The sequence below is a fragment of the Apiospora marii genome (assembly GCF_038362585.1).
Source record: "Apiospora marii strain CBS 49790 chromosome Unknown utg000013l_segment0_segment0, whole genome shotgun sequence".
NCBI classification, from domain to species: Eukaryota; Fungi; Ascomycota; class Sordariomycetes; order Amphisphaeriales; family Apiosporaceae; genus Apiospora; species Apiospora marii.
The window spans coordinates 2,401,906-2,429,040 of NW_027117384.1; the positions used below are offsets into that span (position 1 = coordinate 2,401,906).

The 27,135-nt window shown below is 55.8% G+C and overlaps 7 protein-coding genes across 7 annotated transcripts; 3 read left to right on the forward strand and 4 right to left on the reverse strand.

Annotated features, from left to right (window-relative positions):
* Positions 1–1,788: 1,788 nt before the first annotated feature.
* PG985_015870 (uncharacterized protein) lies at positions 1,789–2,832 on the reverse strand (the record flags this gene model as incomplete). The annotated part of the gene is made up of 1 exon (XM_066835636.1): positions 1,789–2,832. One exon carries the CDS (start codon positions 2,830–2,832, stop codon positions 1,789–1,791), a length of 1,044 nt encoding a protein of 347 aa, XP_066676839.1.
* A 6,236-nt stretch (positions 2,833–9,068) lies between these two features.
* Positions 9,069–11,360, forward strand: PG985_015871 (uncharacterized protein; the record flags this gene model as incomplete). Its single annotated transcript, XM_066835637.1, has 1 exon — positions 9,069–11,360. The coding sequence occupies one exon, from the start codon at positions 9,069–9,071 to the stop codon at positions 11,358–11,360; it is 2,292 nt and encodes a 763-aa protein (XP_066676840.1).
* A 1,236-nt stretch (positions 11,361–12,596) lies between these two features.
* PG985_015872 (autophagy-related protein) lies at positions 12,597–13,510 on the reverse strand (the record flags this gene model as incomplete). The annotated part of the gene is made up of 3 exons (XM_066835638.1): positions 12,597–12,790; positions 12,921–13,241; positions 13,432–13,510. 3 exons carry the CDS (start codon positions 13,508–13,510, stop codon positions 12,597–12,599), a joined length of 594 nt encoding a protein of 197 aa, XP_066676841.1.
* Positions 13,511–14,475: 965 nt separating this feature from the next.
* On the forward strand, positions 14,476–16,345 carry PG985_015873 (peroxisomal biogenesis factor 3; the record flags this gene model as incomplete). Its single annotated transcript, XM_066835639.1, has 3 exons — positions 14,476–14,633; positions 14,730–15,136; positions 15,219–16,345. The coding sequence occupies 3 exons, from the start codon at positions 14,476–14,478 to the stop codon at positions 16,343–16,345; spliced, it is 1,692 nt and encodes a 563-aa protein (XP_066676842.1).
* An 820-nt stretch (positions 16,346–17,165) lies between these two features.
* On the reverse strand, positions 17,166–17,990 carry PG985_015874 (uncharacterized protein; the record flags this gene model as incomplete). Its single annotated transcript, XM_066835640.1, has 3 exons — positions 17,166–17,269; positions 17,373–17,855; positions 17,948–17,990. 3 exons carry the CDS (start codon positions 17,988–17,990, stop codon positions 17,166–17,168), a joined length of 630 nt encoding a protein of 209 aa, XP_066676843.1.
* Positions 17,991–19,432: 1,442 nt separating this feature from the next.
* PG985_015875 (uncharacterized protein) lies at positions 19,433–22,497 on the forward strand (the record flags this gene model as incomplete). The annotated part of the gene is made up of 7 exons (XM_066835641.1): positions 19,433–19,647; positions 19,793–19,871; positions 19,993–20,551; positions 20,629–21,041; positions 21,107–21,244; positions 21,320–21,971; positions 22,283–22,497. 7 exons carry the CDS (start codon positions 19,433–19,435, stop codon positions 22,495–22,497), a joined length of 2,271 nt encoding a protein of 756 aa, XP_066676844.1.
* A 920-nt stretch (positions 22,498–23,417) lies between these two features.
* PG985_015876 (uncharacterized protein) lies at positions 23,418–26,933 on the reverse strand (the record flags this gene model as incomplete). The annotated part of the gene is made up of 5 exons (XM_066835642.1): positions 23,418–24,249; positions 24,322–25,420; positions 25,753–26,001; positions 26,064–26,408; positions 26,771–26,933. The coding sequence occupies 5 exons, from the start codon at positions 26,931–26,933 to the stop codon at positions 23,418–23,420; spliced, it is 2,688 nt and encodes an 895-aa protein (XP_066676845.1).
* Positions 26,934–27,135: the final 202 nt, after the last annotated feature.

The following is a 27,135-nucleotide window of genomic DNA, read 5'->3' on the forward strand; positions in this document are numbered from 1 at the left end:
AGGACCGAAGAGTATGCCTGTCTTGTGGTTCTAGTGTGAGAATGCGTTTTTCAGCTCCGATACAGACTTCTGCCTGGACACGGTTTTGTGCGAGAAAAAGGGGGTGGGCGGTGGATGTCCAAGCAGGAGGATAGTTGCTGACGCCCATCCCCTGGCGACACGAGCAGAGCAGACATGCGTAGTGAGCCTCTGGCCATCGCAGGTAAGCTCACGATAGCTAGCCATGTCTCGGTGGTAATCCTGGTGACGAGGCGGCGCTGGGTATGAGCAAAGGGGCATGACGGTCATGGCAACCTGGGCTTCACAGTCGCGTGCGTCTCTGGGTTGAATATTCTTCCGACGACAGGCGATGAACCACGCAAAGCCCTTTCGTGCGAGCCTCTGCTGGAAAACCGAGACTCGGGGTTTTCCTGTCCTTGGGGAATGCCAAGTTAGGGTCCCGCGAGTCTCAGGCGAGGCGAGGCATGGCTGGTGTCGAGGAGCGCCTCGATCGGGTTCGGTATAACAGCCCGCAGACATCCATCCTCGGTCCAGTACCCACTCCCCGGTTCTTCGTTTGTTGTCATGGCCGGGTCTCCAACACTTTGTCCCGCGCGAGTTCTAGTTGCCTTCCATCGGGACTGACCTCGATGATCGCTGATAGAACCAGAGGATTCATTGGCGAGGTTCAACTCGACCTCGACTCTCGAGTCAGAAGAGTACTGGATGTCCCCCTAGTTTCAATGGGCTTACCTTCAGAAGCAGTTACCAATAGGGGCTGTCATGTTTATTGTCGATGTGGTCATCTTTTGACCAAGTTAGAGGTCCGGGGTAAGTTACCTAGAGATGATGATTATAGCCCATGGTAAAACCCAATCCCACTACACCATGTTCGGTACAACATAGAGAATGGAGTCTAGGGAGCTTTGCGAAAGATAGTCGGTAATAGATAAACACGGTGAGGCTTTGACGGTCTGGTCGCTGTAAGCAGTCCTTGGAACCAGTGTTCGACCAGGGGGCTAGAGAACGCCGGTGAGATGGCTGTATCAGATCCAGGAATTATTATCCTCGTCTTCCGAGTAGGTGCCGTAACATAACCTGTCAAGCTGATCATCCACGTACGATATTGATGCCTGATACGACGCAGTCATGTACCACCGGCCACTACCTCGGATCTCCAAAAGGGTGCTTGTTTCCATCGCTTGGATCTTCGAGGATGAATTTGGCCTCGTGGCCAAGCCCGAGATTTATACCAACGTTTGCTGGCTTTTGAGCCGTGGATGATATCTCATAAGTTCGAGGCCTCTGAATCGAGCCTTCTCTCATTATACATATAGGGGGCCTATTTGGAAAATTTCGTGCGTGTATCCTGTATGTTCTTGGGTTGGGTCCAATCATCACAGTTTGATGCCCTCGAAATGTCGCTTTCACGCTTTTGAGACCCGATTTGCACGTTCGACTGTGTTAATGGGCGATGGACGAAAGCAATAGCAGAGCTTGGAACATAGTTGTCATGCTCTGCCCAGAAACCACACATATAAATGAGAAGTTAACAGCCTCGAATGTTGCGTTGGTCCAAAATGTTGATAGGATACCATGAAACAAGTAGATGTCTACAAGGACGTCGAAAAGGACATCGAGGTATTATGGCGGTTCTCGTCCCGTCGGGAGGTTTCCGAATCACTTCTGGGGCTGGTCTTTATAACAATCATTCGAAATATACTTGGAAAGATATCGTAGGTTTGGGTTACTGAGACTGATTTTGTATTGGTACCACCCATTGAGCCCCTATCTTCCCCGACTGCCCATCTACAACTCAATCTCCTTTAGGTAGCTCTGCACATCCTGCAGCACGATCCCGCGCTGCTTATTCACAGTATCCTCCATATCGAACGCCACGCCGCGCCCCTCGGCAAAGCAGTTGCGGTACTTAAGCATGACGTCCCCGGGGCTTTCGGCGAGTCTCTGTCTCAGGAACTCGCGATCCCACGCCTCCGTCTTGAACGACGTCCCCTCCGCACCGGAACCAAACCGCCCCTCAAGCAGCTCCGCCACCCGCGCGTATGACATCGTATCCCCCGCGACATAGACGACCCGGTTCGAGATGCCCCCCGGCCGCAGCGCGATCTCGGCCGCCATGACCCCGATGTCGCGCGGCGTCGTGACGGTGATCCGCGTGTCCCAGCCGCCGAGACACCGCACCGTCCGGCGGGGCAGGTCGACGACGCCGAAGTCGGCGCGGAATAGGAAACTCATGAACAGACCCGTCGAGACGATGACCCAGTCCACCGTCGCCCCTTCCTTTGCTTCTGTATCAGCCCGCAGCAGCGCCCGCACCTGCAGCTGCTCGTCGAACAAGTCCTGCGCGCTGCCGGCACCGATGGCGTCGTAGTCCACCCCCCACTGCCACGGCAGGAACCGTTTCCTTCTCAGTTGCCCGTTGTTGGAGGAGGAGGCAGCGGCGGCGGCGGAAAGCAGCACGGCCCGCGCGATCTTGAGCTGCGTCCCCGCGGGGAACGCGTCGCCGAACCCGGCGCAGCAGATGATGGTGTCGAAGGGCCGGAAGGCGGCCGCGAGCTCCTCGGCGCTGTCGCGGCCGATGTCCCCCGGCACGAAGCGCGAGACGCCCAGGGCGTCGCGCAGGTAGGCGTTGTGGCGCTGCTTGGCCGGGTCGGCCGTGGCGGCGCCGTCCAGGCTCGAGGCGCGGATCATGACGGAGAGGGTAACATTGTTGTTACTGGAAGAGGAGGAGGAATAGGAAGAAGAAGCGAGGTCCGGGTGTTTGGCGAGGCCCTCGAGGACGGCGGTGCCGAGCTCGCCTGCGCCGATGACGAGGATGGAGTTGGTGGGCATTCTTGTTTGCGGGTTTGGAATGATAGGGGTGTTCAGCGGCGGGTTCTTGGTGTAGACGTGACGGGGTTTGTTCAAACGTCAAGATATACGTGCTTGGATATTGCACACTTCGATATACATGTCTCAAGTTGAGGTCGCTCCCTTATATCTGGCCCCTTTTTGGCCTCCCGGCGCCGCCCATGCTAATAACTTAAGTCCGACGAAGCCATACATCTCTCCATCATCGCATCTATTACAAACGTCAGGCATGACGTTAGTAAGGGGCCTCATGAGGACGTTAACATGAGGTTATATCTCTCTACCAACGTGATCGAGTCTGCTGAGTAAAGATGCCTCTCCTTAACTCCGAAAAAGATCGACCGCCATGAATCCCCAGCTGCTAAGGGAAGCATCCATTCCCCCATGATGATTTACCGGGGAAAGTTCGCCGGGTCATGGCCATGTGGTTCTGATATAAATGCAAGCTTTGCTTCTATCAGAATGTGCGCTGTAGTGGCATCATTCGTCTAAAGGTCTTCTTGAGTACCTGCCTCCGTGGCATCTTTCTGACATGATAGTGAGCAGGTAAGAGCAGTATTGCCCATCTTTCCCGCCGCACTACGCCCCGAGTAACTAGAATCGCTGGCCTAAGGCTCACAGGGTATCGGATTTAACAATAGACTACATACTCTGGCACGATATATATGATCCGAGTAGGTTCTAAGTCCCAAAGGTGGGCGGGCAGTTGCGAGATCTGACTAAGCTGACTTACACGGAGATAAGAGCTGGAGGATTGCCTACCTACTGCCAAGCGCCTCCCAAGTAGGTTTTTGGCAAGTCGCAAGTTGGAGCAGCCTGCACCAATGGATTCCCAACGTCCAGGGGCCTGGTGAAACGATGACAGCCATCAAGTTAAGTACAGCTGTCCTTTTCATGCATGCATGCACGGCAACGTCAACGATCGATTCCGTACATACCTGGTCTCGTTCGACACCCAGGCTGCAGATATGTATCGCTTTCTTCAATGGCAATCGATGGGGGCAACAAAAAGTCAAGGCCGGTTTCACAATTTCCGAATCATCTGATAAGTCACAAAAAGACTATTTAGTCAGTCCGGCCCTATCTCACCTCAGTCGTGAAGCCAATGGGGTTGAAAGGCATAACGGTTTCTCGTATTCATCAAGGTTGTGGCATTTCTAGCGCAGCCTGCATAGTATATAACAGCTGGGTCTCCATCCAATGCTTTGCGGGGTAGACTAGCAAGCTGCTGCTAACTGGCCCTGCGATACCTCTCTCACCTCACCTCACCTCACCTAAACAGCCATGTAGGCTAGTCAGGCTGGCGCCCAGGAACAACTCAAAAAAGAAGAGGCATGGTTTTTCTTAATCCACGAGACTGAGACGTATTCTAGGCCAGAACTCTGCCGCCTCACCGGTCGCTGTAGACTGGCATATGAATTGATTTCCATTTCCCTCTCTTGCGCTTGCGGCGAGGGCGGGCTCCATGGCATGAACCCGCAAAGTAAGAATCAAACTAAAGTAATGGGGAAAGGACAGCTAATCTGTTATAGGCCCTGAGATATGATAGTACTACTATATACTCTATCGTGTCAAAGTGCCAAAGTGGGGGTAATCCTTAGAGGATATGCTTACTTAGTCCGGGCTCTCTCTGGAGTCTGGACAAGGATCCAATATGCAAATATGACTTGTCGTCGTAGTGCCATGTCACATGGCAAACATGCAAGATGCCAGCAGGCAATTGCTGCTACCTGCAGCCCAACCGAACGCTGTTTGCAGGAGCTCCTGAAACACTGGACGACGTCCGTGAGCAGGAAACAAACTCTAAAGCACCAAAGAAGTCAAATCGCAAAAAAAGAGACGAGAAAAAAGAGACGAACCCGAACTGCCCGAGTTTCTGCGCCAGCTCACGGACCGGTGGTTCGTTCGAAAGTTCGAGTCCCCTTTCTGCGCCTGTCTCTCTGTCTGCGCCTGTCTGATCCAAGCTGTGATGCAGGCGAAGGAGCCAAACGAACGGACCGAAAAGGAGCGGACGAATCGCTAGGCATCCCGGACCATTCCTGAACTCCAAAGTGCACATGTGGCAGTGATTTGCCAGCAAGACTCGAGTCTGAGGGTTATTGGGGGTATTGGTTAAGGGGGGCAAAAGGGGAGGTGAGGGCCGTGAGTGGTGAGTGTCGTTGACTGCCAGACTGCTGCTACGGCAAGTCTGACAGCCAGCACGAGCGAACGAACTTCCGTCTTGGGTATTAAAATGCATGCATATGGGGGCAAGGATGCGCGGTAGCCGGCGCGAGGGAATGGCACGCCAAAGCCTGGCAGGACCCCTTCATATTTGCTCTTTGTGGTCTTTGTGGTCTGAGAGACATCACACCAGAAACCACCCCTCTGTCTGCCCCTCCTAGCTCATGGTATGCAAGTCGGCCGAATTCAAGTTCAGGCAATGAGCTCGTCCGACCCGTTCCCCAAAGGCATATTCCAATGGTAAGATAGAGAGGAATAGATGTAGACAGAAGCGCCGCTTTTGGCCAAAAGAGGCAATGCCAGAAACGTTACATCCTGGATGGGTCGAATGCACATCTAGGACCAGGGAAGCAGGTTCCGTCCTTCCCAACTGCCAACCCGTACCAACTTACCAGGCCTTGCGATAACCTTGATAATACCTAAGTAGGTCCCAGTCTTTACAGGCCCCCTCCCGCGGCCGCCAATGAGCAGAGGGCAAGAACAGTCACGATGTGTTGTCCATCTTACTACCACCCCCCAAGCGCATTGAATGCTAGACGATATCAAGATGAACAGCTTATAAACTTTCGAGCTCTTGCTTACCAAGGCCGGCCGGCCGGCTGGCGTGCCCTTTGGGGGCAGGCGAATCGCACTCGCGAAGAAGGCCGCCCGAGCTAGGCGGTGCGAGGCATTCAGTTGGATAGTATGCAAATCTCCTTGCTCGGGGGCTATCACGGAAGGGGCAAAAGAAAAGAAGTGAGAAGAAAGAAAAAAAAAAAAAAAAAGCCTCGGGGGCTGCGTGGCCGATGCGCAAACGAAAGCCGGGCGGAACTCTGTCTTCTGTCTAGTCGCACAAGGAAAGAAGGGGTAGAGAAAAAGGAAGAAGCTGTGCATAGATAGCCCATTGGCTAGTAGCTCCATAACTTCCTTGGTTTGACGGGCGCTGCGGCGCATACGAGGAAATGCATTGAAAGTACACTATGGTGGTAGTAGTATAGTAGCTGAACAAACGGCCTCGACGGTTGTTGGGTTTTATTAGAACTCTAAAAGGAATCATGCCAGGCCAGTCGTTCCAAGAGACTTATCGGGAGATCACACGTTCCTGGCCTAGCCCTCCTGGACCGCCTAGTAGTTAGTAGCCGTTCCATGATGTCATTTTTCGGCATTGGCGATCTATTTCTCCATACGCTAGAAGAGTTCATGAAGAGGACCAGCTCTTTTTCTCTTCTAAACGAGGGGGAGCATGTTTGAGCTCTTAGCCGATGCTAGATGACACAAGTCGATATCAATCGGCATTGGCATTGAAGGCAAAAAAGAAGGGCATTGAGTGCAGAAGCCAATCACCCATGGGGGCGGGCGGCCGGTCGGGATGCCTGGTCGTCACATTGTCTACAAGAGATGGGATTGGTTCAGATCGAGATCGGCAGCCGTGTGTCGGGCGGGCAATCATGTTCTAGGTTAATCAGACGGTTTGCTTTGTACATACGTTTGGGATTCTGGGATGATGGGCTGTGCAAATTGTATGGGGAGGGAAAGTTCCGAGGTACCGTTCCAACAGCTCTGGGCCGCCAGACCGACCTGGGACGGTAGGGTAACACTGGCACCACATGTTGATCGTGTGCAAAGAAAAGTAAGCCAAACGGGCAGACAAGAGAGCCAGACCAAACCAAGGACTTCTTTTCTGACTGACCTGACGAGCCAGACCGTCCAGCAATAAAAAGTGAAAGTCGAATTTGCCAAGACGGCACTAACCTGTGAGAACCGGTCAGAAGTGACCATCCTATTGGCCCGACGCGAGCTGAACCATAAACAACGCGAAACGCGCCACGCGTCCAGCTGGGCCGCGTCTTTCTAAGACCTGCTTCATCCGAGCTGCGGCCTCGTCCAATCGTTCCGCCGATTCTCATTAATGTTAAACACCGTCGTCGTAAAAGAGCGATGGGCACTGCAGCTGGGGGGACTATCAGACCAGAACCAGACGATTTCAATTTCGTTCGTCTGTAACAACGGATGCTGTTCGCTCGGACGTTTGGGATGCCCTGCCCAGCCCGTACGTACTACCACAAACTTTTTTTTAATCCCACTGTCAGATACAGGTAGAGAGAGATACATATCCCTAGGCTGGCAAACGATTTGCAAGCCCACCCGTTGAATTTCTGTATTTTTAAACTTCTCCTCCCTTCGCGCCGCCGGGTTGGCTGTGCTTCCTTCTGGAATTCCATAGCTCTCTCTTCTATCCATGAAATAAAGTGGGCATCGCATAGCTAGACCAGATGAGCAAAGGCTTTCCGTGGCCTGTTCTGTTTTATCACCATTTTTTTGATCCAAGAGGGAAAAGAAAAGCGAGACAGGCTCAAGAAGGGTAGCATAGATACCCCGCCCACACCTATCCACCATCTTCACTTTTACTCGTATGCAACTCTGAGACATCCGAAGCAGAGTCGGGGAGGGGAAAGAAAGATAGAGCTCGCATCCATCACTCTCTGCCCTGCATAGCCCTGCCTGCTGCTTCCTTGTGTGATATCAACCGGCCCCCTGGTCTCTGCCTGGTCTTGATGGGTATCAACCCCCGGTGATGCCGGCCAATCCTTTTACACAACGACCTCGAAGCTGTTCCACACCTCCCATTCTGCTGCCCCGGTGGATCGACCGCTGAGCTGGCTAGCGCAAGGCATCGTTGGGACTGGCTGAATGCTGACCATCTGCGAGTCTGCCCCCCCTGCTTCTGCCCACTCTATTCGTCTGCCCTCTCCGCTCTGTGCAGTTTGCAGGACGCCCTCGCGCAATTCTGCACCAAAAAGGCCATACGAAATTCACACATTCACGCACCCATATTGCACGGCGCTAGGTCGGGTCTAGGACTAGTCGGACTGAGAATCCTGGGCTTGGCTACGAAGGTTGCGACCAGCTGGGCGTTCCTGCGCTGCACTACCGTTCCTATCAGCTTAGCCTCTCCCACTTCTGCCGAAACTTGGACTTGGGCGAGACCAGCGACAAGAGAGAACCTTGAAGCGCTCTCCGCCTACCTCTCCCTTCCTCTCTCGCGCGCGCGCGGCCGTCCCTTTCATATCAACCGGATACTATACTTACAGACTCGGGCTGCCTTTTCTTGCTTCTCGGTCCCAAGATAGAAATTGTCTGGTGCCAATCTATCTGCTTTTGGTCTGGTCGTTCCCACCCCACGAAACGAAGACGAAGCGTTGTACCTACCATTCCACCATCTCTTCTCTTCTTTCCCCTCTCTTCCCATATCCCATCGTATACATTGGAATCCCGACGACCATTGGGCAGATAGAGGAGCATTATTCCCTTCGACTCCTCCACCTTATCCTGCATCCGTCGTTCCCCATCTTCTTTTGCATATCCGCTCACCCGCTCGCCGTATGTATGCTTGTGCATTACTGTACCTTGTTGGATATCACTACTGCTCCTACTACTGTACCAAGAAACTGGGGAAGCAAGGCAAGCAGCAGCTCGACCCGACCTACATACCTCGTTTCATTGATTGCTCTTGACGAACAGTCTACCTACTCTCACCAAAGAAAGTTGATCTCCTCTTTCTCTCTCTGATCCTCCGCGCGCTCTCTCCGCAAGCCCGCATCTCGATGTAGAAAGGCTTTCTTTTCGCAAACCGCACTATTACACCACTTCTGAGACTTTGATCGAGGCTCATCAACCCACACCTATCGCGCCACAGTCACCCTGGCTTCCAGGCTCCACTGGTAATTAAATCTGCGAGCCCGATCCAAGGTGAGTAGATGGCCCACGCTTTTCACGCGAAATGTCCCTCCGTCATGCAGCCTAGCCAGTGGGTTCCCAAGTTCCATCGCACCTTCCGTGAACGGGAGAATACATTACCAGGGCATCCGCATCTTCACCTCCAAACGGACTAACTGACTAACCCTCGCTATCAGTTTATCTGTCTATCAATATCACCGTCGCATCAATCACACCAAATCACATCCATACCAGCATCGCTTCGACCAGCAATAACTCGTCCACGATCACAGGCCGCCATGGCCAACCCGACGCGCTTCGCCGCCAGCGCGGAGCCGCTCCAGATTTACCAGGACGATTTCTTTGAACAGCCAATGCACGACTCGATCAGCCGCGCTCCCATGCCCATGATGGACCACCACCACAGCCACCACCATCACCACCAGCAACAACAGCACCACTCGCAACCACGCATGCCTTTGGGTAGCTCGAATGCCAACGTGCTTTTCCCTTCGCCCCCGAATGGCATGGGAAAGCAAAACTCACCGTTCAAGGCAACGGGGCGCATGCAGTCCCCTCTCACACCGCTCAAATCGCAAGGACCCAATAGGATGGACCCGGTCTCTTTATTACCGCCCAGCTCGAATGGACAGATGACCGACTCGATGATGAAGAAGCCGCCTACTATGTCCAGATTCAAGACTGCATCATCTCACCAGAGGCCCATGATGGATTCCAGCTTCAACTACGGAAAGGAGAATGTGCACCCGGTCTTGTACCCGGCACCACCCGCCGCACCCTTTCATCTCAACCTCGAGAACTACTACCAGAAGGCCCCGGGCAAGCGCGCATTGCTCGAGGCAGCTCCGATCAAGGAGGCGAGACCGGCGAAAAAGGCACGCACGGACGAGCCATCTTTACCGCCTCATGATTCCTTCCCTCCCATCGCGGACGATGGCCAGAAACCCGGACACAGCTATGCCCAACTGATCGGCATGGCCATTTTACGGGCCCCGAATCGGCGCCTCACACTGTCCCAGATCTACAAGTGGATCTCGGACAGCTACTCATTCTACAACGCCAACGATGCCGGCTGGCAGAACAGCATCCGGCATAACCTCAGCCTGAACAAGGCCTTCATCAAGCAGGAGAGGCCCAAGGACGATCCGGGAAAGGGGAACTACTGGTCGATTGAGCCTGGCATGGAGCATCTGTTCCTGAAGGAGAAGCCAACCCGAAAGTCTCAGACCAGCATCGAGAATGTGCCCGTCATGTCCATGTCGACCAACCTGGAGCCGGCCCGTTCGGAGCTGAACCCCCTGCATTCGTCAAATGAGCTCCCTACGTTACCGCCTCCGGTACTACCGGCTCAGCCTCAGATGCCATCGTACCAGATGTCTGAGTCGGTGAGCCGGCCTGTCACCGGTCCGGCCGAGGTTTCGTCGGATGCTACCATCCCCTTGTCCGACAGCCCCGATGAGCCAGTCGATAAAACAGAGCAGGATGCTGGCGATGATAGCAACCTGCACTCACCACTACCGGCTGCTATGCACTCTTCGCCACCGATTCCACGACAGCATCGCAGCAACACGCCGCCTCCCATGAGTCGAGGTCGAGCTTCGTCCGGCGCTCGCGGCCACCCGGGCCGCAAGCATGTCTCCACGGGTTCGATGGATGATAGTGGCTACATCTCCTCGTTGGAGTCATCGGCTATGCGCCCGAACCAAGGATCACGTAACCTCACCTCGGAAGCAGATCGTCCCCGGATCAAGCGTGGGAGGGCCGAGGAGGAGATTGCACGTCTCCGTGCCTCATCCTATGACAGCCCGAGCAAGAGCCGCTCCTATGGCTTCGTCCCCCCGTCTTCATCTCCCCTTCGCCAGAACCATGAGTCGAACCAGATGCTGCCCCCCCTAACCCCCGCTGTCAAGATCAAGGCGCCCACCCGGCCTCCGCCTTCAGTATCTCCCAACACCAACCTGCGCCTCCACCGGGACAAAGTTAGCAGCATGCTGAACTCACCTCTACGACGTGTAAACAACCTGACAGACGGCCTGGGTAATGGAAGCCCTTCGTTCCACGTCGACGATTCGTTCTTTAACTTCGGCGACTTCGTCCATGATGGAACCAGTTTCGATATCTTCCAGGATGGCAACATCGATTCATTCTTCCCTGCGGCTATCGAGGCTGGCTCGCCCATTAAGCGCTCAGTTAAGAGACTGCGCATGGATCGGGCCCACTCTGCCAGCGCTCTGGGCGAGATCACCGGCAACGTAACTAAGAACATCACGCCAGCTCCCCCGAAGTTCCATAACCAAGCTGCTCTGCCGTATGAAACGCCGAGCAAGGTGTTCGAGGGAATGTCCTCGCCAAGCAAGGTGTTCATCCAACAATCTCCCGTCAAGAGCACCAGCGAATGGAACTCGATGGATGATTTCTATTCCAGTCACTTCTTCGACGAGAACGATGAAAACTGCGCTGGACTCGACATTCTTCAAGGGTTCGAGAAGATCGGCAGCTCAAGCAACACCGCCGCGCCAAACAAGGCCTCGAAGCCCGCGCTTGGCAGGAGTTTCACCACCACCTTCTAATACTCTTCTCTCCGAGCCCCAGCGCTCTTGCTCCACCCCTGGACTTCTGACGATTTATGAATGAACGACTACCACACATCTTGTCTGCTGTCTTGGAGGTTGCCATGGTCACTCCCTTGTCGTTTTTACGAAAGACGCGGACTAATATAGACTGGCGACAACATCCTCGCCTCACGGCATTCTTGTCTATTGTTTACTACAAGTATAATGACGCTACGTGGCCTGGGTACATATCGACGCCTTGCATGTCGATCGAATTTGGCTTACAATCTTTGTTTTTGGCCCTGTTTTTTTTTTCTTTTTTTTTGCAAGCGAGTTTGGATGGATTTTAGCCATCACCTTTGGGCCCTGCCTACATTAATCCTATTGGGTATCGGTAATCCTGCGAAGAGCATTGGGAGCAGCGGCGTATGTGTGCGACTGTGTGGGATATCTACCGAGGCGGCCGGCAAAGGCGAGTAAGAGATGGATTACGAGTATGGGAACATGTCGATTTGGTCTTTTTGGTTTGGAGTTTTGTAACAAAGGCATGTGAAGAGACGAGTATGTGTGTTCTGTTTTTGGTATGAATCATTGCGGCATGGCGAATCGATTTGGTGTTGTTGGCGGATATCTCCTTTTGAGGATATGCTTTTGGTCTTCAACACACTGATGTAGTTCAATACACATGAACTCTTTGAGATTTCTCATCTTACCTTACTTTTCTCTTTGCTTCGTGATATAATGTACGTGAACCAGCATTAAGCTTACTTACCTCACTCAGAGATCTGGAAGCGTGACTTACGGGAGGCAGGAAAGGGCCACGTTTCGGACTCCAGATGTTCGTCATTGGTATATCGTCCACACTTAGATGACCGATTGAAGGAAGAGGTGGCTGATTTCAAGCTCGAAGAGTTCCACAAGGGGTATCAATTCATTTAGTCCTGGCCCTTTCGCTTTCGCGTATGTAGAAAGAGCCAAAGTCGTTTACCCACGAAGACACGTACAAATAGATCTATCCAAAGTTTGCCCCCAAGAGCATGCCCACCATTACCTTTGCCAACGCCGCCGAGTGAGAAAAATTCGATATGCCCCGTTCCTGTTCCGCTACTAATTTGACATATATGTTGCTGTTGCGCCCAAAAAAGAGAAAGAAAGAAAGAGAAAAAAGCAGCCAGCCAGTCAGCCAGCACCACCATCACCACTGCCACTGACTACCCTGCCCTGCCCTGCCCTGCCCTGCCCTGCCCTGCCCCCCTAGTAAATGCCCATCCGGGTGGCCCAGCCGCTGCTGTCCTCCTTTTGGTTGACGACGATCTGGTAGGGGAAGGGGTTGGCGTCCGTGGTGGTGATGGGCGGGATGTGGTCCTTGGACTGGTTGGCGATGTCGACGATTTTGAGGACGGTGCCGCGGAGGGTGGTTTCCATGGCGTTGCGAACTTTAGCTCTTTCTGTAGGGGAGTCAGTATATGTATATGCACACCCCTATTCTTTCTCTCTCTCTCTCTCTCTCTCTCTCTTTTTCTGTCTCTATCCAGCGATAAGGGGGAACAAAACGAGACGGGGAAAAACGCAACGCACCTGTCTCCGTCTTGGGCTCCGCGACCGTCACTTTGACGGTCCAGCGCTCCCAGCAGACCTCCTCGTCGCCCGAGGGCCGGATGTACCACGTCTTGCGCCGCTTCTTCTCGAGGAACTGGACCGAGATGGTGCCGCGCCCGCCGCCGTTGCTGTTGTTGTTGTTATTCAGGACGACCTCGCGGTGCAGCTCGCCGGTGCGCTTGGCGATCATGGTGTCGAGCTCAGCGTCGTTGACGTAGGGGAGCGAGAGGCCCAGCACCTCGCGCGTCTCGGGGGCGAGGCAGGGGAAGAAGCGGTGGAAGAAGATGGTGTGGAGGATGCCTGTTGCGGGCGCGGGGGCGGGCGCGCGGCCGAGGGGTTAGTTGGGTGATAATATTGGTGGGTGTATATAGGTATGTAGTGATATCGCGACCCATGCCGGCACCGATTTGCTCGGCCGGGCCGTCCGTCATCGGAAAGGGCAGGGGAAACGTTCGGCGGGCGCGGATAGGCTGAGAGGGCGGCTACGTACCTCCGACTACATCGCGGACGGATGTGGGGTCGACAAAGGCGTCGAGGATGAAGTCTTGGGGGTTCTGTTGGGCGTCCATGGTCTGACGGGGGAGGGGAGGAGGGATGCGATACCGCGGTCTGCGTTCCGGTTACATATAGATTGATAGCCTGGGTTGAGGGGGAAAGCTGGATTGCTTGATGGGTTTCGTGATGCAGGTACGTGGGTATTCGATATCTTCGAATTGCGGATTGTAACTTTGTCTATAATTGTTGGTACAGGGACATGACTACCGTTTTGCGAGCGCTTTCCTATCAATCAATCTGTATATCTTTTTCTCTCGTTCGCAAAGAAGATCCGATATGCGCAGCTTACGTTTTGGAGGGGTCACGGAGGATGGGTGTTGCGTCAATGTGGAGTTGGGCTGCGGGAGCTTCTGATGGCTGCTGTTGCTACTGAGAGTACGGGCGGGCAGTGAAGTAAGTACAGTACAGTACAGCGACCCCTACACCGGACAACCCTGCTGTGCTATTTTCTGCCCTACAGGAAACAAAGGTGACGATGATCAGTACATGCATGTACTATACGAATCCATCCTTATCAGTGATCAATCAATTGATCAAGCCTCGTTGTGGCTGTCACGGGGGAACCTCCCTAGCATGGAATACCTTACCCCCGTCTACCCCATGCCGAGGCCCAAGGCGGCCCCCCAAGTACCGAGCCGGGGGTGTTGCGTTAGGGGGAAGCAAGTACCTGAACTTTTAGCTGCACGAGCTCCCAGGTTTATCACGGCCAAAGACCAAAGAAGGCTGGGCTCAACGAGCTAGCTAACACAAACGAACGTCGAGAAAGTCGATGATGGCTTACACGTGTAGAAGAGCTCCAATCCCGCTGCAGAGCTTCTGATAACTCCATCATATACGCATTTCTCCAGTCTTTTTGCTGTTTACTGTTTTACCTTCCTCTCTCCATTCAAATCTCCCATGACATCTTAATAGTTACTTTAGAACCCGAACCTGTGTGCATGTCCCAGTCTTTAGTCTTGGGAGCAGTTACAGCAACACGATGCTCTCCGCGACGAGACGGTGGTTCCGCCGCAATAGGACGCCCGTCGCAATCGGCGTCGGCGTAGTTGGCGCGGGCTACCTAGCCACACAGTATGTCCTCAACAAGATCAACGATGCGCGCGAGCGCATGAGTAGCGACCGTATCGCCAAGGAAAAGTACGTTGTCTCTCCCCTTGGGTAGCCATCCATCTATCCATCCATCCCATGCAAAGGCCTGCCCGTGAACTGACCGACTTGACCTTTCGCGTATAGCCTTCGCCGGCGATTCGAACAGAACCAAGAGGATTGCACCTTCACCGTCCTCGCCCTCCTGCCCACCGCCACGGCCAACATCCTGGAAGCCATGAACACCGAGAGGATCACGCTGGAGATCCAGCAGATGAAGAGCGCGGCCAAGAGCACGCGCAGCGGCGAAGCCAATGCGACACCGCCGAGTATAGCCGACACCACCCTGACCGAAGGGGAAGAGGGCAAGAGCGTCGCGAGCGCGAGCCTGCAGAGCGAGAGCGGAGTGCACGCCAGCCAAATGACGCTGCCTCCGTCTACTTCCCAAACGGGCGATGGAGGAGCCCAGGACGGCGGACAAACTACTACACCTGCGCCCGCGCCCAAACCCCGGAGGACGAAACGACAGCTGTGGGATGACCTGACGATAAGCTGTAAGTCGAGCCGGTGTTGGGAGACAGCATATGTAGGCATCAACGTGGACTGCGGCTGACCATTTGGGGAATGTTTGTTTAGCCATTACCCGAGCCATTACCCTAGTCTACACGCTCGCCCTCCTCACCATGCTCACACGAGTGCAACTCAACCTCCTGGGCCGCCGGAGCTACCTCTCGAGCGTCATCTCGCTCGCCACGGGGACCGCACAGTCTACGATAAGCCTAGAGAACAACGACGGCGACGATCCCGAACACCAGGTCTACGGGTGCGACTTCGACATCAACCGGAAATACTTGACCTTCAGCTGGTGGCTGCTGAACAAGGGCTGGGAGGAGCTGGGCCAGCGGGTCGAGGAGGCCGTGCGCGACGTCTTCGGCCACCTCAGCCCGCGGGACCTGCTGAGCTACGACACCTTCACGCAGCTGACCTTGGAAGTGCGCAAGAAGATCGAGGGGGGCAGCGACCTGAAGAAGGGCGAGCGCCGGGGGTCCAAGTGGCTGTCCATCGTCCTGCCCCCGCGCGAGATGGAGGACCATGTCCTCCGGGAATCGGGCGTGCTCGGCGAGAGTGCGACGGCGGAGACACAGGGTGACGGCTCCTCGTCGGGCTCCTCGTCGGCATCCCTGCGCCGGCTGCTGGACGAGACGTCGGACCTGATCGAGTCGCCGGCCTTTTCGCACGTGCTGACGCTGGTGCTGGACGCGGGCTTTTCGGTGCTGCACATGCAGAAGCTGCTGCCAGGGGCGTTTGAGCTGCCCGCCATCCCCGAGGTCGGGGACCTGTCGGAGCAGTCGGCGAAGGTGGTGCTGCTGCCCAAGATCCTGTCGGTGCTGACGCGCCAGGCGCACGCCATCGGGCACGGCATGATGCCCAACGAGTACCTGCAGGCCATGGAGCAGGTGCCCGACCTCGAGGCCTTCGCGGCGGTCGTCTACTCGAGCAACTGGGAGAACGAGATCCAGAACGAGGGGGAGGACGAGGGGCTGGCGGCGGTGAGCCGGTCGCAGTCGCAGTCGTCCACGCTTGTGCCGTCGTCTGTTCAGGAGGGTAGTACTAGTCGGATGACGACGGGGGTGACGACTGCGGGTGCTGGTGAGGAGAGTATGGTTCTGGTCGAGCCCGAGCCCGAGCCCTCGCAGATTTCGTTTGAGAGTGTGTGGGAGAAGGCTTCACAACAGCAGGAGAAGCAGCAGGAGGAGAAATAAAAGGAAGTGTGGTCTATCTCTGTCTGTTTAATACTTGGAAACCCCCCCGGTTGTATTTTGACTATTGCATGTGTGTGTTCATTCATCGGGGGTGGGGAAGGGAGCACCTGGCTATCCTATGGGAAGAAGGCACAGCATTGTATAGAGTATGAATGATCAATGGCACAGAAGACAAGAAAGACGGGCGAGGGGAGGAGTTTGATGAATGATTTGACGGGTGGGTGTTCATTATGATACTAATCTTTTGTTGGTGTGTGAGAGAGAGAGCCTTCCTTGTACAGCAGTCGAGTATGGCAGGCAACGAGAGGGGAGGCATTCGCAATGTATCAATACCATACAGAGAGGGGGAAGCGTCGCGACTCGGCGCATAGGTATAGAAAGACCACTATATATGTATCTTCCCTTTCCAGACCTCGGCGCATATAGTCCTACTGAGTGAGACTCATAACCCGCCCCGATGCACTCGATTGCCTCTTGAGCTCGTTCCTGGGGTTCTGGACTGGAGGGAAGCCTCACCACTGTCGGGCACGCCCGATCATTGCCGTCCTACTCTTCGGGGCCATATACCGCAGCCGATTTCGCCTTACCGCTGTTAGCCATATCTACCATCATCGGTTCCGTCTCTATGAGCCGTACGGGAGCCCTGGCGCCGTCTGTGACTATACATCATTTTGCAGCACAAGCAGATAGGGTCATTTAGAGGCGGCAGTGCTTGTAAGCCCCTCTAGCCCTTTTATCAACGTTGAAGCATGCCGCCCCCTCTCGCTCGTCATGCCTACCCGGATCTCGGGTTGCTTTGTTTCCTTGCTTGCCAATCACCTCACATCAACCCCCTGACAAATTTGTCCAGCCCCATCTCGAACATCTCGTTTTTCACGCCGTCGCCGTTCTTATGCTCGACTGGTGATAAGGGGTTCTTGACGACTGCGGATTACGTTAGCGTCTTCTCATTATCTATCCCCTCTCCCTCCTTAATTCTTCAGGCCTCCCCCCTCCCCCAAGAAGGAAACGGTAAATTCAAACTCACCATACTCGACCCACAGGTTGATGTAGATCTGGTGCAGGACGTTACGCATGCTGAGGGCCCCCGGCTCGGTCAGCATGGCGAAGCGCAGGCTCGAGGGCGTCTCGTAGTAGTGCAGCTTGTACTGGGCGGTGCGGTAGCTGATGAAGGCGTCGTCGTCGCCGCCGAGCTTGCGGACCATGTTGCGCAGGCTGAAGACGGTGCCGAAGATGAGCTTGGCGTCGTCCTTGGCGCGGGTCGCGGCGCTGCGGCTGTCGCGGTAGCCGCCGTTGTTCGGGGCGGCGGCGGACGAGGAGGAGGACGGGGCCGGGCCGGTGGTGGTGGTGAGAGACAGGTTCGCGGGGGCGGATTGGCGGTGTGGGTGCGCGGCCGCCGCGGCGGAGGGGGACAGCTCGTGGCTGTTGCTGGTCGTGTGTTGGGGGGTTAGGCTCGAGAGGGGCCGCGGCGGTGGCGGCGCGATCCAGAGTTTGGAGTAGATGCACTCGGCTGTTGGTGAGGGCCGTTAGCTCACGATGCTCCCGGAGCGAGGAGGGAGGAGGAGGAAGGACGCATGACGACAGGCGCATGGTGGTACTGACTGTGTCGGTCGAAGATGTAGAAGGAAAAGACTTGGACCGGCATGATGTCAAGAATATGGCGCGTTTGCGCGAGTCTCGCCGTCGAGGCTGGCTGAAGAAGAAGAAGAAGGGTGTCCCAAGTCGTCTGGCGTTGTTCGCATTCACATTGCTCGCGGTCAATCAAACGGCGTCGCAGTCCATACACGGATTATCGTGGGTCGTCGTTTCGTTGTCGGTTGTATATTCGTCAAACGTTGGATCGTCGTTGCTTTCGTTAGGGCAGTTTGAAGATTCGGCCTCTCTTCCGTTATGCTGCTCGCTGCCAATGGTTGCTTTTGCTGTGTAGTTAGTTGTGTAGGTAATAAAATATGATGTAGTATGAAATATGTTATGCAATGCACGTACAGCCTTGCCTACAGGTCGAATGCTACTTGGCCATGCGATAGGCTTACATAGTGCAAGGTTGTCATCAATTGACTCCCGTAGAGCTGGCGCAGGGTCCTGGTGCGAGCTGACCGGAGTCTGGCCTGGGCCCCGTTCTGCCCGGCACCCCCCAAATTTGGATGTGCACCTGGCCAGAGAGCCGCTTAGCCGGGATCGGCCCCTTCTACAAGGCACATGTACCACTGGAGCGCGGGCCCGCGGGGTGCCTTGCTCAGCTCGTGCTTCTTTCTTTTCCGTGCCACATCACCTCTGTAGATGTGCAGCATGGTATCTAACAACTGCCGTGTGGAAGACGTGATTCCGTAAATACGTTGAGTATCAACCAATATAACAGAGTTCGGTCAGGCAATGGATCATCCAGTGTCATTTGTCGGCGCAGCCTCGTCCTCGTGTACTGTAGTGGTAATCTTCAATAGCATCATCCTCGTCCGCCCACGACCAGGATGGAGATGCCAGACTAACAACTAGCAGATGGATGCACACAAGCAGGGGTCAAGCTCTCCGTACGCATCGTGATTCGCTACCACGGGGGATTAGCTTGAGCGTTGGGCTGAACATGTCTAACATGACACCCCTCCAGCCTGGTACGGGTGGTGACTCTAAGGGTACAATCAACAATGTAGTACCATGCAGATAGATAGTCGGTTCCGTGGTGGATGCCTTTTTTCCCTTCTCGCATTTGCATCCTGGCTGCTGCTGCTTGGGTGACAAGTGACTGGAGAGAGCCTGGGCAGAAAAATATTGTTGCATTTTCGTAGATAATACGTTTCGACTGGCTCCCGGCCTTGCTCCATTGATCTGCCTCTCCGCCTACAAGGCATTCATTTCTACTTCTGCTACCTACCTAACGTACATACTTCTTTTTCTTCTTCTCGTGTCTGCCTCCTTGCCTCACACGACTTTGCACTTTATATGTATATTACCTAGAGGAGGGAAAGTATACATACTTGGTCCCAACTACTCCCGTGCAACAAACTTCGAGTCGTCGTCCCATCATCCCCCCGAAGTCTGCTGCTGACTCGCCGCCCTTTTTCGTGCGAGCGAGCAAACAGCTCCGCAACCATGACGGAACCCGTCACTGCGACTGCCCCTCCAGCGGCCACCCTCGAGGCGCCGCCGACCGAGCGCACCAGGAGCGACATCACGAGCTCGCGAGAAGTCGGCCATGCAGCCGCGAGCCCAAACATCAGAACTCTCCTCGCCTCCCCGACGATTTCAATCCAGGCAGATGGTGCTTCTCCCATCAAGGAGCGGCGGCCCTCGCTCATGGCGCACATGTAAGCCAGCCAGCCAAGCCAAGCCCAGCTCTCCAAATAACCACGACAACCACCACCACCACCACCCCGCATCGCATTGCGCCCGTGGCCACGATGCTGCACTCCTGAAATTGACACATCGCTAATAAGCATGTTGTAATATTAGCTCCGCCCCTGCTGCTCAGCAATACCAAAGCCCGTTGCGACACCATAAGCGAACGCCCTCCCAGCATCGCGAGGTCAAGGTGGGTACTGCAGCTGCTTAAGCTTCCAAAGCTTCGTGCAGGTGGCCCGGCCTGGAAACCCGGGGGGCCGCCGCTGCACGCCAAGAGAGGCAGGCCCTTTGACTAATGGCTACCACCACAGGAAACCCTCAATGCGCAGTCCGAATACACCAGCGACGACACCGACGGCACCAAGCTCCGAGTGAACCAGTACGTCATCCGCGAGGAGATCGGCCGGGGCTCCTACGGCGCCGTCCATGTCGCGACCGACCAGTTCGGCGCCGAGTTCGCCATCAAGGAGTTCTCTAAATCCCGCTTGCGCAAGCGGGCCCAGTCCAATATCCTGCGGCGGCCGCCCGCCATGAGGAGGCCGGGGGGCCGCTTCCCGCCGGGGCGCGCGCGGGGGCGTGCCCCCTGGCCGGCGCATATGAAGCAGCTGAGCCAGAACGACGCCGCCGAGGCCAAGGACGCCCTGTTCCTGATCCGCGAGGAGATCGCCATCATGAAGAAGCTGAACCACCCCAACCTGGTGCAGCTGATTGAGGTGCTGGACGATCCCGAGGAGGACTCGTTATGGATGGTGCTGGAGATGTGCAAGAAGGGGGTCGTCATGAAGGTCGGCTTGGACGATCGCGCCGACCCCTACCCCGTGGAACGGTGTCGACATTGGTTCCGTGATCTGATTCTGGGCATCGAGTATTGTAAGTGGTCTCTCGTTGGGGCCTCGAAAAAGGTGGTCGAAATCGTGGGTTTCCTTTTCTAACCCAAAACCTCGCAGTGCACGCACAGGGGGTCATACATCGCGACATCAAACCAGACAACCTGCTCCTTACCGAGGACGACGTGCTGAAGATTGTCGATTTCGGCGTCTCGGAGATCTTCGAGAAGCCTGATGTCATGATGACGGCCAAATCCGCCGGCTCGCCCGCATTTCTGCCGCCCGAGCTCTGCATAGCGAAGCACGGCGACGTCTCGGGCAAGGCCGCCGACATATGGGCCATGGGCGTGACGCTGTACTGCCTCAAGTACGGCAGGCTACCCTTCAAGCGGGACAACGTGCTGGATATGTACGAGGCGATTCGCAACGACCAGCCGGAAATCCCGGACGACGAGACGCCGGAGTTCCGCGATCTGATTACACGGCTGCTCGACAAGGATGCGAGCACGAGGATAGAAATGTCGGAAATAAGGGTACGTCTTGATTTACTGTGACTGACCATGTTCTTTTGGAGGAGATTGCTGACAGATGATTATAGGAACATCCCTGGGTGACACTAAACGGCAGCGATCCCTTACTATCGGAGGTGGAGAATTGTTCAGACATGATCGATATGCCAAACGACCTTGAAGTCAACCATGCCTTCACGCCAAAGATGAGCAACATGCTCACAGTGGTAAGCATCACACGCGCGCACATGCGCACACGCGCACATTCCCTAGAAAAAATGCCCGACTAACGCAAGGGGCAGATGATGGCTATCAACAAATTCAAGGGGCTTTTGGCCAGGAGCCGCCCAAGCACACCCGGCTCTAGGACGCCGCGGACGCCAAGGACGTTACAGATACCTAATGCTGCTTCCCACTATCAGCCTACTAAGCCTGCTCTGCCTGATTTCACGTGGAACCAGGCCTACGTTCCCCCGGAGCCCGAACATGAGGAGCCCGAACCCGAATCTAAGGAGCAGTCAACGCCTCCCCCTGCTCCCGACAGCCGACCCCGGCACAAATCCGTCGCGGAGGAGGCGGCCGACATCGTCGAGGCCCGCAAGGCCTGGAAGGCGTCCAACGTCCATCCCAACAGCGACCAGAACAGAAGAAGAGAAGGAGGAGGACAAGGAGAGGGAGGCACCGAAACTCCCCCAGGCGAGAAGGGCCACGCGCACGATCCCACCGACCAATCGCCGCGCCTGCTGGGCATCGGCCTCGGGGGGCGCGACGAGTTCAACCACCAGGAGACGCCGGCGGACATCGTGTCGGACTCGCCGACGGGCATCGACTTCAACATCTACGACACGGCGTTCGAGGCTGAGATCGAGCGCATCCGCGCCGAGAACCGGCAGCGGGGGCCCGACGCCGCCGGTGGTGGTGGTAGCGGGGCGACCCGCCCGCCAAGAAGACGACGTACCTGACGCGGTTCGTCAACGAGAAGGAGAAGTACTTTGGGGACGACTCGATGATCCTCGAGGCCGGGCGCAGCTTGCCGGGGCTGGCGTCGTCGGGGATGAGCAGGGCGAGCGCGGCGACGGCGAGGGCGTTGGGGCGGATGCATATTGGGGCCGGTGGTAAGGGGGGTCATGATAATAATGCTACTACTCCTACGCCGGAGGCGGCGGCGGCGGCTGCGGCGGCGATGGGGAAGGATGAAGAAGCTAAGACGAAGGAGAAGGGCCTCGGGGAAGGGAAAGAGACGGACAAGGGCGAAGGTGCGGAAGGAACGACACCAACAACAAATACCGGCATTGGCCAGGAGGCTAATAACAACACCAACGACGCCAATAAGCCGGCGGCAGCGGAGGAACCGATGACGCTCTCGGAGAGCTACGAGAACGTCAAGGAGTCCGTACACAAGTTCGCCGACGTGGTGGCGAGCACGATGCAGAACAAACTGGCGGGCGCAAAGGGGGGTGCGGGCGCTTCCAAGGAGTAGAGAAGTGCGGATATGGCGATCTCGATATCTGGAAAATGATTCGAGGGATTGATGCACTGTGGGGGCACACATTACCGATAAGAAGATGAGAAGTAAGCCAGCAAGCAACAACAGAACTTGGGCTGAGTGGGTGTGGTGTGGTTCTTGGTTGTTCGATGTTCTTCTTTGACTTTGTGATTCAAAAGCGGAAGCGAATAGAGATGGGCAAGGTCAGGATACACATCATCATCGTCATCATCATTATTATCAGAGCAAAACTTCCTTTTTAGAGGAGGTGAATAGCAAGCAAGCAAGCAAGCATGGCTAGCATGCGAATGGATATACTGTATCGAAGATATCAAGTAGTAATACGGAACATTAGCACTCCCTAAAAGGAATATACGACAGCAAGGAACAAATGCCAATGCTAATATTCGTCTATAGATCTCGGGGTATATATTCATGTATATCCAAAAGATAACTGATGCACTATGCATTTGTGTTTGCACACGTTCCCTCTTGTTCTTTTCCCCGTCCCAACTCTATATGCGTGCATGCTGCCTGTCCACTATTTCCATACGTCTGGTTGTTTTTGGTCCGCTCGAATGTTTTCCCTCCTTCGTCCGGGCCCCTGCCCACATGTCCCAGTTCAGGAGACCAACGAACACATTAAGTTTGTGCGCCGATTCGCCTGTTGTTGTGATGAGCGAATTGGATATTTTATGGAGAAAAGGGGTAAATGGCACGCACGACTTACCACCACCTATACTCATCATGGGTCGTTGATCGTTGAGTCGTGCCACCGCCATTCGTTCACTGCATCGTTATCGACGGTATATACTTACTTACCGTACTCGCGTTCACTCCCGTCTTTTGGCAGTGCACGGGTGTACGAGGATGGTGCGCGAGCCTGCTTGGGTCGTCGTTCTTGAGCCTCGTCCTCATCTAGTAGTCATCGTCGTCATCGCCATAGCCGGTACCGTCATAGCCGCCACCGGCGGAGGCACCGCCGTCTGTACGGCGGCGGCGGCAGCAGCGGCAGTACCGTTAGCAGTGGCGGTAGCGGTAGCGACGACGGCTCCGCGCTGCAGGATCTCACGGTACTTCTCGAGGCTCTTGCCGATGATGTTGATAAAAGGCCACTGCGTATTGCTCTTGAAGAAATGGGCCCAGATCTTGAGCACAGCGAGACTGAGACTGCCCGGCTCAGTCGGCACCTCGAGTTCTTCCTCCCCGCTACCGCCGCCATGAATACAGTCATTACAGTCATCATCGTCATCGTCCGAGTCAAAGTCGACAACGGCATAGGCCTCCTCGACGATACAGCGGACCCAGTGCAGGATGCGGTCCTCGCTGTCGGTGAGGGGCACGTCCGTCGCGGACTCCTGCAATGACAAAAGCCACTTGCTGAGTAGGACGGCGCACTCGAGCCCCGAGAGCGAGTGGCGCACGCTCCAGAAGAAGGCCTGGCTGCGGGCGACGCGGTCGACGCCCAGGCGGACGGGGACGCTGAGGGCGTGCGCGGCGTACAGCAGGGCCGAGATGACGCCGTCGCTGCGCTCGACGCCCGGGGCCCGGCACAGCGCGCGCGCGATCCGGGCCGGGTCCCGCGTCTCGAGCTGGCGGTACGGGCCCAGGTTCAGGTAGATGCGCACGTAGGCCAGGCCCAAGAGGGAGCTCGAGGTGAACGGTATCGGGCCGTTCTCGTTGTTGGGGTCCAGGCTCGACTCGGGGGCCTGCTGCCAGCCTGTGGTCCAGGAACGTAGGCCGCGTCTGTAGGCAAAAGGCGAGGGATCAGCTCGGGTTGGAAACAGGGGTAGTGATCAAGTGGTATGTATGACTTACTCTAATTTGTTAACCTCCTCAGGCGGCAGCGCAGCCGACTGATCCATAATCGGCAGCGACAAGTCCCTCACGATATGGATCCGCTGCAGCAGCCCATGCAACAACACATAATTCCCCAACGGCGTCGGGATGGGATCCAGCGGCGCCGTCCCGTTCCCATCGTCGGCGAACCGAAGCAAGCTCGACAGCGCGTCCTGGAAATTGAGCTGCTCCTTCTTGCGCATCCCCGTCCCCGTCCCCATCCCCTCGCCGCCGCAGTTGCTGCGCGCCAGCTGCCACTGCGCCGGCGAGCCCGCCTTCCACTCGGCCGTGTTGCACGGCAGCCGCAGGTGGATCTCGTTGCTGCGCAGCACCGGGTACACGTTGTACGCCACGCTGTGCGTGTGCAGGAACGTGAAGGAGATGAGCTTGGTGCGCCGGACCGACTCGTGGTGCACCCAGGCGAGCCAGGCCGACTTGGGGTCCGCGATGCCTCCGCCTCCGCCTCCCACCGCCGCCTCGGGCTCTTCGTCCAGCCCAATATCGCGCAGCACCTGCACGAGCAGGCTTTGCAGAGAGAAGGCCTCGACCACAAACTTTTCGTTGCGCTCCCAGGTCGCGAACCCCATCAGGATCACGAGGGCACGAACTGTATCGATGGGCGCCCAGGGCCCGCGGTCGCGGCTGATTCCGTTCATGTGCGGGTTGCAGTCGATGCCACCTACCGGGCAGTAGTTGTGGATGTTCAGAAACGTCTTAGTCTTGGGACCGAAACGGGAGCTCTCTAGAAGCAGTCTTTCCATCAACACGGCCCTTCCGGCGCGGAACAGTCTCGCCGACGTGCGGTGTTCAAAGCAGTACTGCGAGCCCATGGTGGCCACGGCCAAGACGAGCTCGGGCGCGGTTTCGTGCATCATCCAGGTCGGCTGGTGGATGAAGGGCATGTGCAAGTGGAAGCCTTGAAAGTACGAGGTCACGTATCTCGTGAGGGCATGGCGGGACGGCAGTACAAAGTCGGCATCTATGACATCTCGGAAGGACTCTAAGTGGGAAGCCAGGCAGTCACGTTGGTCCTCCGTCACTCTGAACGGCGTCGAGACCGTCTCTACACCACGAGGCTCTTTGGAGAGAGAACAGCAAAGTCAGCGCAACAATTCCCATTTTCTTTGTTCATATAAACATATGTGCAGCCGAGCCGAGCCCTCGGCGCCGCTCCGCTCTCAGTGACACGGTTATTATGATATGTGTGTGCACCCAGATATTATGACAAGCTTGCTTCTCCATGTAGCCAAGAAGCGTTATGTTGCAACTCGATAGCCATTCTGGACATGGATACCTTGGGAACGGTGTTATTAATTTCAAGCAAGTTGCACGGGTCGGGTTTCTTTCGGTACGTGAGAGGGAGACGCGCCAGACGCTCTCGGCAAAGAAAAAGTAGTAGTCGGCACTTACTGTGTTCTGATTGGCCTTCTGCGAGCTTGCTCTTTTCGGGAGCCGACGGGAGCCAATAACTGAACGGAGTACCAGCTCGTCCGTTGGGGGCCGTCAGGTCCGACTCGGGCCTCGAATCCCTTAATTCGGGATCCAGCATTTCGTTCTCCGTGTCCGGCTGAAAATACGGGCTCCATTCCGCCGGCAGCCCAACGCCGTCTAGGAAATTCGCAAATTCTCGGAATTGATCAAATCCGGCCATATCTTGGCCTAGTGATTGAGTAGACCATTAGTAAAAAATTGGAGAATCGTCTTGTTATCCTCTCACTCACCATTCTCGTAGTACTCCTGAGGTAAGAGAGGTTGTTGGTAGGGTTGGCCGATCATAGCCTGAGGATCGTCCAACCGGGGGTCGGTGGTCCGGTAGCCATTGGCGCCCAATGGCGGTTGTGACTGGTGATGCGCCCACGGGTTCATACTCATTCCCGATAATGATGCGGCGGCTGCGGCAGCTGCCATGTCATCGACTCCTGATGTCTGGTGGCCCTTGTCGGATGCATTATCCGGTGGCCCGTCCGGCGTCTTCTCATGCAAGGCAATTCGCTGGTGGCGGGTTAATAAGTCCCGTCGTGTAAATGCAGCTCCGCAGTGGCAAATAAACGGTTTTTCTTTGGTGTCTGCCGGTCGATCAGCATTCTGCAGCCTCGAATCGGGCCAATGTCATGTTCGCTCAGGGTAGCATCAGGGATAAGCAACCCGCCCTTTGCGTAAATGCGCGCAGGTGTTCGTGTTGGTCTTTATCCTGTTGTCCTGTGTGCCTGCTTTGGTTACACGGGGCAAATGTGTCAAATGTCATAGCCTCGGTATATCCCATCTATTCCCTATTCCCACTAGGGAATTAGAGCGAGGGCACAGCAGGGCGGGCGGGCGAAAGTGTCTTTTTCTGACGTGACGTGTCGTGTCGTGTCATGCCATGACATGACTCTCTGGAATCTGGGGTAGGCAGATTTGACAAGTGGAAAATCCGGGGTAAACTGACGAGTCCTCACATGGCGCTCCTTGTGCTCGGAACGCTTGAAGGTCCGGCCACAATGTGGGCATGTGTGTGTCCCTCCTCCGGCGGCCGCTCCACGACGTCTGCGCCCGTTGCTAGCACCGCCGCCGCCGCCGGGTCGCTGCGCTGAAGTCGTCTGAGCCTCCATGTTGGAGGAGGAGAAGGATGGGGATGTTGGAGATGAGTTAGAATGAAAGTGGAGGGAACATGGGGGGGACTTAAAGCTGGCTTGGGGCTTTCGGCTCGCTCTTGACGATCGTCGAGTGGGGTAGTGTCCGCTTTCACTCCAATATTTCCCAGATAGCCGACACTGGTCAATGACTCGCGAACAACTGCTTCTCCACTTCTTC